Raw genomic sequence first — 13,538 nt, 5'->3', positions numbered from 1 at the left:
TATGTTGGATACAAAGCTACTTAATTACTACTAATTGTTAATAATAATTAATTATTAATTCATCTCCTTTTCTGGCAAATTTGGATGACTAAGTATCCTCCATATGTTTAAGAAAAAATCATCAGAAGGTAGCAAGGTGGTTAGATGGTGGGGCAGAAAAACTTGGTTACAGAAAAAAAACTGTAATATTTGATTTAATGACATCGACTGAATGAAAGATGGAAGAATGCTGCAAAGAGGGAGCCAGGACAGAAAGGATGTTAGGAGGAAAGATAGAAAAGGAAAAAGGGAAGATAACAAAGAGAAGAAAACTGAAAGAAGATTTCATAAAAAGGGATGAGGTTGCAGAGATGAGTGAACAAAGATAGAACTAAGATAGAAAACAACTGGGAATATGGTAGTAAAGGAACAAGATCATAGGAGTTTGCTTCAGTGCAATTTGCAGTGACCAGTTAACGTGCATGAAAACCAACACATCTTTGGGACACGAGTAGGAACTAGAGCATTTGGATGAAAGCCCCACAGGGTTACAAAGAGAACAAGTTGTTTCCACACCGATAGCATCAGAGGTCTACAATGAACCCAGGCCGCTGGAATTGTGAGAATGCAGTTCTTCTAGATACATTACTATGTTGCCTCCTCTTTCTTAAATATATAAAATTCTGGAACGGATTTTGGGTCAATAAAGGAGGCATGTGTTACAGGAACAGGTAAAAAAGTGGATTTGAGGTAAGATCAAATCAGCCAGTATCTGCTGAATGGGGAAAAATTGATTTAGGGGCCATATAATTGTTTCATAATCCAATTTTTCATGTTCTTATCTCTTAGTTCTAGTTGTGGTTCACATTATCCAGATGTAGACACCAAAACAGAAAATTCAATAGGGTCTGTTTATTTACAAGGAAATGTATAGAGAAATAGCTTTCACCAAACATAGTTCTGTAATTTAAAATACACATATGTTCAACTAATTAGAGCCATTTGATAGATGTTTTGAATATTCACATTTGGCCTTTGTAAACAATGGATTTCATGTCCATTCCAAGATGAAAATAAGAATATACAGGCGAGCAAGATCTTACCCTATATGCTTCATCCCACATGTCATTAACACGGTACATATTCACAATTGCCTTCCACTCTTTCGCTTCCAAGTAATGGTATTCAGCTTCTCGAAAACGGCCTTCACTTTCTAGTTCCTATAGCAACATACTTTCATCAGCACAGGTAGCATTTTTAAACCCAAATGATGGCAAGAAATGCATTAACAATACTGTAATTTGATTGATAACAACATAAATGGCAGAGTAATGGACTTTAGCTTGCAATTTCAGTTGAGAAATATAATGGCAAGATTGTGCTGGGTTTTATGGCAGTTTTGCATCGGAACTGCCTGCAATTGCCCACTTAAGTACCACCAGATTCTGAGCTTCAATCGATCTGTATCAAAAATGGAAGCACTGAATTTGTTAACATTTTCTCAGTAGAAAATCTATCACCATGCATCAAATTGTTTGAATTCCCTGGTGTTTAAGCAAATGGATTCTGCTTGCAGATTCAGCAGCAGGATAGGCCTAGTATAGGATCCACAAGCCCATTCATGTGACAATGCATTTGTGGTTGAGAGGAAGAAAAGTAAAATAATTCTTTAATTACGTGTTTTAGTGGTAAAGTTTTATATTATTTAAAAGGCTCAGGGAGAAGACTTGCCAAGAAGGCCCAAGGATTTTTTTCTCTAGCAACCTTTATGGAATCTCATATGTTAAGTTCTGGACATTGAGTATTTGAATGGCCTCAGCACGCAGGAAAATTCATGTCATCAAAATGTTCCAAATTAAATTAGAAATTTAGATCAGTTATACCAATTTATATTTTATGAATAGAATTTCAAAATCAATGTCAGCATGATTTCCTGTCTTGTAATATTAGACATAATATTTTCAAACAATAGGAGTCATAGTATTAAACAAAAAAGTAGGCCCTTCAGCCCAGCACATCTATGCTGACCATCATGCCTATTTATACTAATCCAATTTGCCTGAATTAATTCCATATCTTTGTGCCTTGATCATTCAAGTACCTGTCCAGATGCCTCTTAAATGTTGTTACTGTTCCTGCCACCACCTCCACTTTCTCTAGCAGTTCATTCCAACAGCAACTACTCTGAAAATTTTACTCCTCCAATCTCTTTTTAAACCTCCTTCCTCTCACCTTAAAATAATAAACATTCTAAGTTTTAAATACTCCTACCATGCCTCAAATAGTTTTACATACTTCTACCATGTCACCTCTCAGCCTCCTTTTCCACCTTCTAGGAGAAGATTCAGGGACTCAGATGACCAGATGCAAGAACTGCTTCTTCACCATTGCTCAGAATTGTAGATCAATCATCTCTTCACATTCCTTCTCAGTAATGTTGTCACGTTCTCAAATTTTTAATTCTACCTCTTCTGTTGCTGTCACTTTAGCATTTTGTTTGGCACTCCCTCAGTTCTCATTATTATACTTCGCACCATCCTGTTGATTTTGCACTCATCCCGTTACTTTTGCAAGTAATTTCATTGCACCTTGATGTATATGACAATAAATTAATCTGAATCTTAATGCAGGGATAAGATCCAGCCTATCCAATCTCTCCTCATAATTCAAGCCTTTCAATTCATTCAACATCCTTGTAAATCTCTCATGGAGCTTCTCCTGTAGTTTGTTGATCAGAACTGCACACTACACTCCAAGTGCAGCCTAAACAATGTTTTGTACAACTAACATGATGTCCCAACTCCTGTACTCAGTGCTCACTTGATGAAGAAAAGCATGGCATATGCCTTTTACACCAATCCTGTCTACCCGTATTGCTACTTTCAATGAACGATTTACATGTACTGCAAGTGCCTCTGTTCTACAACATTCCCCAGGCCATGGTGCATGTCCTGCCCTGGCTTAACTTCCCAAAATGCAGCACTTTACACTTGTTTGAACTAAATTCCATTGCCAATTCCCTTGCCCACTTTCCCAATTGATCAAGATCCAGTTTAACCTTAGACAACCTCCTCCACGTGTCCACTATACCATCAATTTTGGTGTTATCTGTAAACTTACTAGGCATACCATCTACATTCTTATCTAAATTATCAGTATGTATGACAAACTGAGAACCCTGCATTAATTCCTGCAACACATTTTTGAACACTTAAAATCAACTGTTCATAACCACCCTCTGTTTCCCATTACCAGGCCAATTTTGTACCCAGTCTGTTAACTCACCCTGGATCCCATTTATTCTAACCTTCTGAACAGCCTATCAAGCAGGACTTTATCAAAGACTAAGTCAACCATCATGCCCTCGAGGTCATCTCTTCAAGATACTCAATCAAATCCCTGAGACGTGATTTCTCACAATGACTATCCCTAATTAGTCCTTGCCTTTCCAAATACAAATAAATCCCATCTCTCAGAATCTGTTTCAATAATTTTCCCATCTCTGATGTACTACTTTACTGCAGAAGCATAATACAGGCATATAAAAAGATACATCTTGCACACAGCTTTATTTATTCATTATCCCATACCTTTGCAAGATGAAGGTGAGTGTCTGTAAGTAGATCTTTATGATACTTAGCCACAAGTCGAATCATGTCATCGTACATTTTAAGCTTCTTATACATTGTGATTGCTAAATCAGGTTCATCCACAGTAATGTACAACCTACAGATAAAAAGGTATTACTGGACCAGTTCTAAATAAATTGATCAATCATTCTACAATAATTAGGTCAGAATACCAGCAGCAAATATAGCAGTACAGTACAAGCTCCGGTCGCCATTAATCTAAATGAAACAGCATTGTTTCTCGATCTTGTTAACTGGAAACCTGATGAGAGTTTGGCAGGCTACCTGGTTGTCACTGGCCTGCAACAGGTAGGCTGCATTTTGCAAATAATGTCAACAGTATTGCGTTCCATATGTTACCTTTCAGCTTCTTTGTATTTTCCTTTCTTTTCCAATTCTTGTGCTTGATTTATATACAGAGTAGTGACATCTTCTTGCTTCATGCACTTCACAGCCAGCTACAAATTTCAAGAAATTTTCACTTTAGAATTACAATTAATTTATGAGAGCTGCAGAAGTATCACCGCATTTACCACAGCACTAGTACAAAACTAGGGGCATGGATAGGCTAGATGTAAAATAAAATTCCGCATGGCATATGTGTCCAAAATTAGAGGATAAAGGATAGGAGGTTTAGAGAGGATCTGAGGAAGATCCTCAAGAATGATGAGTTCGGAGAAGGACATAAAGATATGGAAGGCGCTGGCGTGGAGGACTATGAACGACATGAAGGAAATCTGGGTCGAACCTGACCAGAGGGCTTAAAAAGAGGATTTTCATAGCAGTCATAGAGTCCATTCTCACATACGGATGCGAGACGTGGACACTCACCAAGATGATGCACAAGTCTCTAGATGGTTGCTATACCCGAATGCTCCGGATGGCTCTTGATGTGAGTTGGCAACAGCACATGACGAACGTTGAACTCTATAACAACCTACCAATGCTCTCCACTAAAATCGAGGTGAGAAGACTGCAACTAGCGGGGCACTGTCTACGCCACCCCGAGCTACCTGCCAGCCTAGTCATCATATGAGAGCCCAAGCACGGAAGGATGAACCCTGGGCGCCCTCCCAAGACTATGGTCAACACGCTCCTAAAAGACAGCGGCGTGGCTAATGTAGATGAACTGAACACACTGATGAGGGAGAGGGAGAAGTGGAGAGTCCGTCATCGTGCCTGACGCCAGCCCCCTAGGCCTGAGTCGACATAGTAGTAGTGAGGAAGAATATTTCATCTGAACAACATTTGGATTCTGGAACACATTGCCTTCAAGATACAGACATGGTGGGACAACAGAGTTATTCTTATGCAGTATGACTCTACAATAATGCATATCTTATTATTTTTATATATGTGCTAATTTAAATGCCAATTTAAATGTTGGAACTGGCAACCCAAAGGCGAAATGTCCACTGGAAGTATACATGTTGATTGATTTATGAAGTAATTCAACTACTGCACAGAGTCTTGTCATCTTCAGAAGTTTTCTGATGACTCTGCCTAGTTGGATGCATCAGCAGGGGAGATGAGGCTGAGTACAGGGCTATGGCAGGAAACTTTGTCACATGGTGTGAGCAGAATTATCTGCAGCTTAATGTGAAAAAGACTAAGGAGTTGGTGGTAGACCTGAGGAGAGCTAAGGTACCAGTGACCCGTTTCCATCCAGGGGGTCAGTGTGGACATGGTGGAGGATTACAAATACCTGGAGATACGAATTGACAATAAACTGGACTAGTCAAAGAACACTGAGAAGGGTCAGAGCCGTCTCTATTTCCTGAGGAGATTGAGGTCCTTTAACATCTGTCGGACGATGCTGAGGATGTTCTACGAGTCTGTGGTGGCCAGTGCTATCATGTTTGCTGTTGTGTGCTGGGGCAGCAGGCTGAGGGTAGCAGACACCAACAGAATCAACAAACTCATTCGTAAGGCCAGTGATGTTGTGGGGATGGAACTGGACTCTCTCACGGTGGTGTCTGAAAAGAGGATGCTGTCCAAGTTGCATGCCATCTTGGTCAATGTCACCCATCCACTACATAATTTACTGGTTGGGCACAGGAGTACATTCAGCCAGAAACACAGAGCGTCATAGGAAGTCATTCCTGCCCGTGGCCATCAAACTTTACAACTCCCCCCTTGGAGGGTCAAACACCCTGAGCTAATAGTCTGGTCCTGGACTAATTTACATATTACTATTTAATTATTTATGGTTTTATTATTATTTAATTATTTATGGTGCAACTGTAATGAAAACCAATTTCCCCCGGGATCAACAAAGTATGACTATGACTATGACTAAATGGCTAACTACTATCTACCAGGATTTTAAGATTTATAACGCTATGAATATTAACAATAAAATAATAAAAAAAATGTTTGTTGGAAACATTCAGCTGGACATTGAACATCAAAATGATAAGTTGGGAAGATATCAAAGCTATCTTTATAAGTGACATTTTGCAGCCAAACTCCATGAGATATGGAAATACAGTAGCAAGTGTGGAGACATGCCCATTATGTTAAGCATGATGATCACTAGATTTCATAGTGTCAGCTATAGTACCATTGATCACCATATCTATGATGTTCCTATTGAATCAGGGGTGAACTTAGATGTTAATCTTAATTCATACAATATTCATTAGCAGAAGTTGCCTGTTCCAGCATAAATGCATTGGTTTCTTTTCACCTTCCCACCAAACTAAATTATACTTCAATTTGTGTTCCAGGTGACACAGAATGAAGTACCACTTAAACAATATTCACATGGAGAAATGCTACTTAAACAATTTCATTTCTAATTACAATTCAACACTGGACCTTGTGAGCTTTCTCCCAGTATCCCACTTGCTTATACATGTCAATGGCATCCTTGATTCGGTCAGCTTTAATGTACATTTTTTCTGCGGTCTAGGTGATAAAAAGAAAAATCATCAATTTAGGTTAACAGAACTATAAAAGACACGAATTCTTCAATAATATTTGATTTCAAGTTGTGAAGGTTGAAATTGGTCATGTTAGTGCATGTTTTGAACATTATGAAGAGTTCCTATATTCCAAAATGACATCTACAGTATGTGTTCAAAGGGTGTTAGATATCATAATGATAAACACTGCCACAATTAAACATCTACTAAAAAACAATACAGGTAAATCATAATTGGCATGCAATACTAATTTCATAGATGCAGAACCACTTTTAGCTCTATGCTCTAGCCAAATCTTCACAAATTTGAACACAATGTAGGAAATTGATGTCCATCTGTACTACACAGAACAATGGGATGGAGCTAGGGGGAGGTAGATTAACCTTGTACTATGTCGTCATACATACATTGCAAAGTCCATAATGTATCCTAAAAATTATGAGTTTGCAACAGTGGTCATGAAAATGCTTTCCAAATATCAAAAATCATATGGGATGTCATATACTTGTGTGTGACATACTGATTTTATAACCAAATAAACTAAAGAAAGGGTAAAATTAATGAAACAAGACCACAGATGGGAATAGATAAGAAATTAGTTTGAGTTAATTGGAACGATCTGCGTTGAACTGGAGAGAAGAAAAGGGTGGGGTGCCTCAGGGATTTAGTGTTGGAACCATCACTACCTCTGATTTACATCAATGACCTGTATTCAGAAAAGTTTTTGCAAATTTGTAGTTGGTACCAAAACATGAGGGACATCATATCAGTGCTAAAAGTTCATAGAATACATATACATTTGACCCTGCAAGCTACTAACAATGAAATCAACAAATTCAAGAAATAGTTGAGCCAAAAATATCCAATACAAATGCAGATGCTGTTATCAAATTCTTTGGTCAAACATCTTCACTATACAAGAAAGATAAGTAGGATTGTACAGAAGACCACAATGCTAATCTCTTATATCAAACAACTAAAACTCTGGATTATGTTCCAGCTTCGTACTAATTTAATGCTTTTTGATCTGAGAAGTTGGCATTCAAATTATGGCCTTAAATGGCAATGTACACAAATTAGAAAATAGCGTGGAAAAGATACTTACAATATTACTTTAAATCAGACTATAGAGTACACTTGAAAAGCAGGGGCAATTTCAATTTTTAAAACAACAGTGAAATAATGCAATTCAGTGTTTAAGGTCTCTCTGAATAAATTCACTTAGCTAGTTCAAATGCATTTTTGTATCTTAATTATCTTGCAATATTGTACATACAATATATTACTTTAAAATTGCTGGAAGTTATTAACTTTTACAATGTGCATGAACCTTTGACAGGAACGTGAAAAAAAATTAATTGCCTGCTCTCAGAGAACAGTACAACACAGTATGGACCCCTTTGGCCCATGAGTGGTGCCAACCTTTTAAACAGAATTATGGAGACCAGAATTGAACACAATACTCCAAATGTGGTCTAACCAGAGTTTTATAAATATGCAGGTTACCTTGCAGCTCTTAAACTCAATCAAAGGATGCCAACACACTGTGCACCTTCTTAATCAGCCTATCAACTTGCATGGCAACTTTAAGGGATTTATAGACTTGGATCCCTGGATCCCAAGATCCCTCTGTTCTTCCACACTACTCTGCCTTCAAGTTTGACCTTCCACAGTTTCATACTTTTCCAGACTGAACTCCAACTGCCAAAGAAAATATGTATGTTTTGCTTTAAGTTAAATCAAATGTTGTGACTGGCACTAATATATTATTCCAGGTAAAAGATTGTTTGGCAGTCAATTTAAGGTTTCATATTAGATAAAAAGAGACCCCCAGCGACATTGGATATTAATATTTCTAGGTTATTAATATCCTAGAATAAACAAGGAAAATTTGATTAGTAATATCTAAGGAAATGAAACACACAGAAAGTGTGCTCTCTACTTTTAAATATTATTAGCAGGTCTTCTATGCCTATGCTTGATGCAATTTAAAAACTTCAAAACTATTACTGAGTCAGCTTGACCTACTAGGTATAAAGGAAAGTTATTTCTGCAGCAGTACAAACTTAAAACAATGCTTGCCAAGTTCACAGTTCATTTAAATTAGGAACTCAGATATCCAAACATCTTTTGGCTTGCTAAAATAATCCAGAAAATAAATCAAATCATCTTTATTTCAACGCAAACAACAGGAATTCTGCAGATGCTGGAAATTCAAACAACACACATCAAAGTTGCTGGTGAGCGCAGCAGGCCAGGCAGCATCTGTAGGAAGAGGTGCAGTCGACGTTTCAGGCCGAGACCCTTCGTCGGCCTGAAACGTCGACTGCACCTCTTCCTACAGATGCTGCCTGGCCTGCTGCGTTCACCAGCAACTTTGATGTGTGTTGCATCTTTATTTCAAGTTCCTTTTGAAATGCCTTAAATTTATTTTTCGAAGTATTAGTTATTAAATCAACAGGAGGATCGGACATATACTGGAAAATCTAGGAATTACGAATGCTCTCAATATATAGTGTGGCCATAAATTTGTCATCTATTCCAATAAATGAATCTATACGCTTTTGAGACAGACCTATCTTTAAGACAGGGAAGAAAAACATTTTAAGTAATTAAACTGCTTCATCTTTTTTTTAAAATGTTGGCTAAATCTGTTTAATAAGAACTTGTTATGAGATTGATTGCTAGGTATTTGGCACATTCTGTTATTTTGAAAAACACTAAGATAAAGGAAATCCTCTTCTGCTTTTTATATTTCTACCTGATATATTTTTTCTGTCTTGTCAGCCAGGGAGAGTAATGCTGTGGATTTAACTTTGTTTGCAATCACCACAGGTCAGCAGGGCTAGATGTGTTGATTGTCATACTCTCACCTGCAGATTTCTTTTGCTATATATTCTGCACAGGACCTCCTCAGGTTATGGCATGGTTCCATTCCTATAAATTGTTTGTAACCAGGACAGTTCATAAGTTGGAAATTCAGCTGCGAAAACAATTCCCATACAACAGATGATACCTGCAGCAACACAGCCCACAGTGCATCTATTGCCTTGGTCGCTCAAATGCTCACTTGTTGTACGTAATTCAGGCATTCATAAACTAGAGCGGACCTGTACCAATATAATTGTAGAATATCAAGCAAGAGGCTTCTATTGAGTCATGTTGACTAAGTAATAAATATTAAAAAATTATCATGGACGGAACCTGAATGAAGAATAAATCCCAGAGAAACAATAAAGAAATAAGACCTTCATCAATTCAAAATTTAGTGAAAGCTTGAATTAGCTAGTAAAAATAAATTATAAATTAATATTCCAACATAGCAATACTGTATATGATATAGAGGTTAACTATAAAAAAATTGCACATATAGCAAATTCCTGACCTCATATTCTTGAACTGAGGCATAGTGTTGAGCTATTTTATGATAATACTTGTAAGCTGTTTTGTCATCTTGAAGCTCCAAAATATGGACTGCTTTTTTCCATTGTCGAGCTCCAATACTTGCTTCAATTGCCTTTATTGTACAACTGGAAAAAAATTAACGAATGAGAACTTTAATAATTCCCAAAGCAAATCAGCATATGATTAAAGTAACTTCACCACAGGAAACAAGTTCCAACCCTTAAATCCTATGGCCTATTCATTGTTGCTGATTGTGTACAAAAGGCATTCTTTTGGATTATTTAGGTGAACTTACCCAGCTTCAATAAAATGATTAATTGAAGCATCCAACTGTTTCTGCTGTACAAGATAATCTCCCCAGGTCTCTTCTAACTTCACAACCTCAGAAGGAAAAACTGTTCTGGACATTTCCACTGCTGAAACGTAGATTAAGAAGAACACTATAAAGCAATAGCACAAGTTGTCTAAAAGTCCATGAAGTGAATAAAGCCAAAATGGAATTATTTGCTAAATCAGTGAAGAAAGAAACTAGATTTAATGTTTCAACTAGGTTTTGCTTTCTGCCATTTGCTGTATTTTTCTTTTTGATTAAATGAACCAAGAATGTTGAACAGTCACTTCAGCTATAAAAAGTAATAATTTTCAATAGCAAAAACTAAAAATCCATATGTTTAAATATCTTTCATACCAGTGGCTATAAAATTCATCTTAGCAATTTTTCTGCGATGCACTCTTCCACATCTTAACAAACATCATAAAAGTACAGTTATATTAATACTGTATTAGGCACAACATTCCAATTCATAAAATTTGCTTACTTTTGTCATAATCATTTTACAGCTTTGAATTAATATATAAAATATATTTGTAAACTACTGTTTTAAGGTATTAAGGTAATTGCAAATTTTGGTGACAGGACGGACAGACTGATGTACCTAAGGAAGAAACATATTCTTGATTTAAAAAAAGAGGACAATGGCAATAGGTTGAAAGAATATGAGGAAGCTTGTGTGGAAGTTCAAAGAAAATTGATACCACAATGTTATTTTTATGGATTAATATTGAAAGGACAAATGCAACTTTCAAAATTAAATAAATCAACTAAATCTTACTTATCCGAGCCCACTAGAATAGTTGTTGGTGGTCTTTCTACATCTGTAAATCTCTGGTTCATATATGGAAGCCCTACATTACTGACCTGAACTGTTCAATATTCAGCAATGTGGGCTGAGCGGCAGCAATGATTTCAACAGCACACTGAAGAAACTCTGACCTGCAAATAACCCTTGAAAGCTTTCACAGGCAGCAAACCGCTGTCAAACTGTTATGGAACTCTAATCGTGACTAGTTAGAAGTTAACTAAGTAACTTAAAACAATTAAATAACAGCTCTACGGCAATTCCTTGTAATATGGACTGAAACCAATAAAGATTAATTTTTGATCTCTCGATCTACCTCACTGTGGCTCTTGCACCTTACTTTTCAACCTGCACTGCACTTTCTTTGTAACTGCAACACTATATTCTGCATTCTGTTATTGTTTTTTTCCTTTATACTAACTCAATATACTTACGTTTTGAAATACAGTTATTGGTATGGATGTCATGCAATGGTTTTCACTGTATCTCAGAACATGAGACAATAATAAACCAATTACCTATCCCATTTAATTCGTCTTACTACATTCAGCCATTAACTCTTTCTACACCAAAAAGCACCTATCCCTGTACTGAGGACTCCAGATACCTTTGCAAAAGGCATTTCCCTTGCGATAACAATCCAATGCTCTTTGGTAATTTCCAACCTTTTCATAGAGATCTCCAGCCTGGAAAGAAATTCAAGTGCAAAAGTTAGTCTCAGATTACTGAACTTGTAGCAATCGTTAATGTTATGATATACAAGGAATGCAATCAGAAATTCTTTTTATATTACAAAATACAATGAACTTGTTCATAGTATCTGGACCACCACTGTAGTACTCAACGCTACTGTGTCCATACTATAATATTTTCCACTTTCAAAGAAAAAGTAGTTATTCATAATAATACACTAACACATTTTAATTTCATTTTTTCTTAGATGTTATATTTCATGACAATAACTTTCACTTTAAACCTGGTTAGATTAAAGCAGGGGGTTTCCAACGTGTGGTCCGCGGAACCATCATTTAATGATAAGGGCATTAAAAGGGTTGGAAATGCCTGCTTTAGGGCCAGCTGGTGGCGCAATGACATTGGTGCCAGACCCAGGAGCGGAGATTCCTGGGTTTGAAACCAGTCGGGTCCGTTCCCGAGGACGCTTTCCATCCGTGCCGGGTTGAGTGTCAAGATCGCAACTTGACCTCGTAAAATAAAGGGAAAATACTGCGAAAATGTCTGTGTGAGGAGTGGCATGCCACACAGTCTCTCTCTCTCACTCTCTCATTCCGTGCCTTGTAAAAAGCCATGAAAGAGACATCATCACGGATGCACGCATACGCAGACGCAAGTGCACAGACTCGCACGCATGCACACGCCAAAAAAAAAAAAAGGAAATGTCTGCTTTAAAGGGTGTTCAGAAATTGTGACTCAATTTGAATAGAGCATGGTAAATGGAGTTATAGTAGGGCCAATGGGATCATAGGAGTCTAGGCCCTAGTGAGTGGTTCAGACCCGTTTGGAGCATGGGGCACTGAGTGTAGCATGTTGGAAGGGAGTGACGGAAGCAGGACTCTGGCAAGTCATGTGGAAGTACAGAAGCGGGTCCCTGGCCAGTCAAGAGGGTACATGGGAACCAGGACCTGGAGAGTGGAATAAAGTGCGAGATTTGTAACCGAGAGTGAATACAAAAACTGGAAAGCAAGACCCCAGCAAGCTGGAAGGTTCAAGGGACAAGGGCCCTCGCAAGCTGGAAGGAAACTCAGAGGTCAAGTCATCAAGACAGCTGAATACTGTGTATCAGTTTTACTGTACAAAGATTAAACATTCAGGTAACTTCATTTCTCCAGTTCAAGTACATGGGATCTATATTCATTTTTTCTTCCTGTGACACAGACATCCCACCTCTCCTGGAAGTTCCGGGAGTCTCCCGCATATTGATAGCGGCTCCTTGATGCCTGCAAATTATATACAATATCCCGGAAATCAATTTTTTAAGAGCGAGCGAGAGAGAGAGCGCGCGCGTGCGCCATGGCAGAGTGTTCCAAAAAAAGAAAATATAAAATGTATGTCACGCAGACTACATTAAAGTGTACCCCTGCCTAATAGGGGTCAGAAATAATGACAGAGTTGCTCACTGCACTGTTTGCAACAGTGACTTTCCTATTGCCTATGGTGACTGTAAAAGACATGTTGAGGTGAGTTAACAGGTGTCATTCGTTCATTAGCATAGCTAACATTATTTAAACTAGCTGGCTAGCTGCCAAGGAACTACTCTATTGCAGACATCCCACCTCTCCCGGAAGTTCTGGGAGTCTCCCGCAAATTGGTGGTGCTACCTCCCTGAAATGAGTTTTTGCAGGATGGGATGTCTGTGTGACATGCCTTGCTAAGAAAGGCATGACTGAAATCAGGAATCACCGTTTCAAAAACTGTAGACATAATGCCTTGACCATTGACTT

At 37.8% G+C, this 13,538-nt stretch overlaps 1 protein-coding gene across 3 annotated transcripts in view; it reads right to left on the bottom strand.

Annotated features, from left to right (window-relative positions):
- Positions 1 to 13,538, bottom strand: part of ift172 (intraflagellar transport 172) — a 209,920-nt gene that overhangs the window by 59,986 nt on the left and 136,396 nt on the right. For all 3 annotated transcript variants that reach the window (XM_072251419.1, XM_072251420.1, XM_072251421.1), the window contains exons 23-29: positions 11,687 to 11,765; positions 10,236 to 10,356; positions 9,921 to 10,065; positions 6,429 to 6,518; positions 3,969 to 4,066; positions 3,570 to 3,705; positions 1,083 to 1,199 (exon numbers count right to left, since the gene is read on the bottom strand). In XM_072251419.1, coding sequence (XP_072107520.1) covers positions 1,083 to 1,199; positions 3,570 to 3,705; positions 3,969 to 4,066; positions 6,429 to 6,518; positions 9,921 to 10,065; positions 10,236 to 10,356; positions 11,687 to 11,765 — 786 coding nt within the window. The remainder of the gene's footprint in view (positions 1 to 1,082; positions 1,200 to 3,569; positions 3,706 to 3,968; positions 4,067 to 6,428; positions 6,519 to 9,920; positions 10,066 to 10,235; positions 10,357 to 11,686; positions 11,766 to 13,538) is intronic.

The sequence above is a fragment of the Mobula birostris genome, chromosome 2 (genome assembly GCF_030028105.1).
Source record: "Mobula birostris isolate sMobBir1 chromosome 2, sMobBir1.hap1, whole genome shotgun sequence".
Classification (NCBI taxonomy): Eukaryota; Metazoa; Chordata; class Chondrichthyes; order Myliobatiformes; family Myliobatidae; genus Mobula; species Mobula birostris.
The sequence above is the reverse complement of the archived record's forward strand: the minus strand, read 5'-3'. Positions and strand labels throughout refer to the sequence as shown.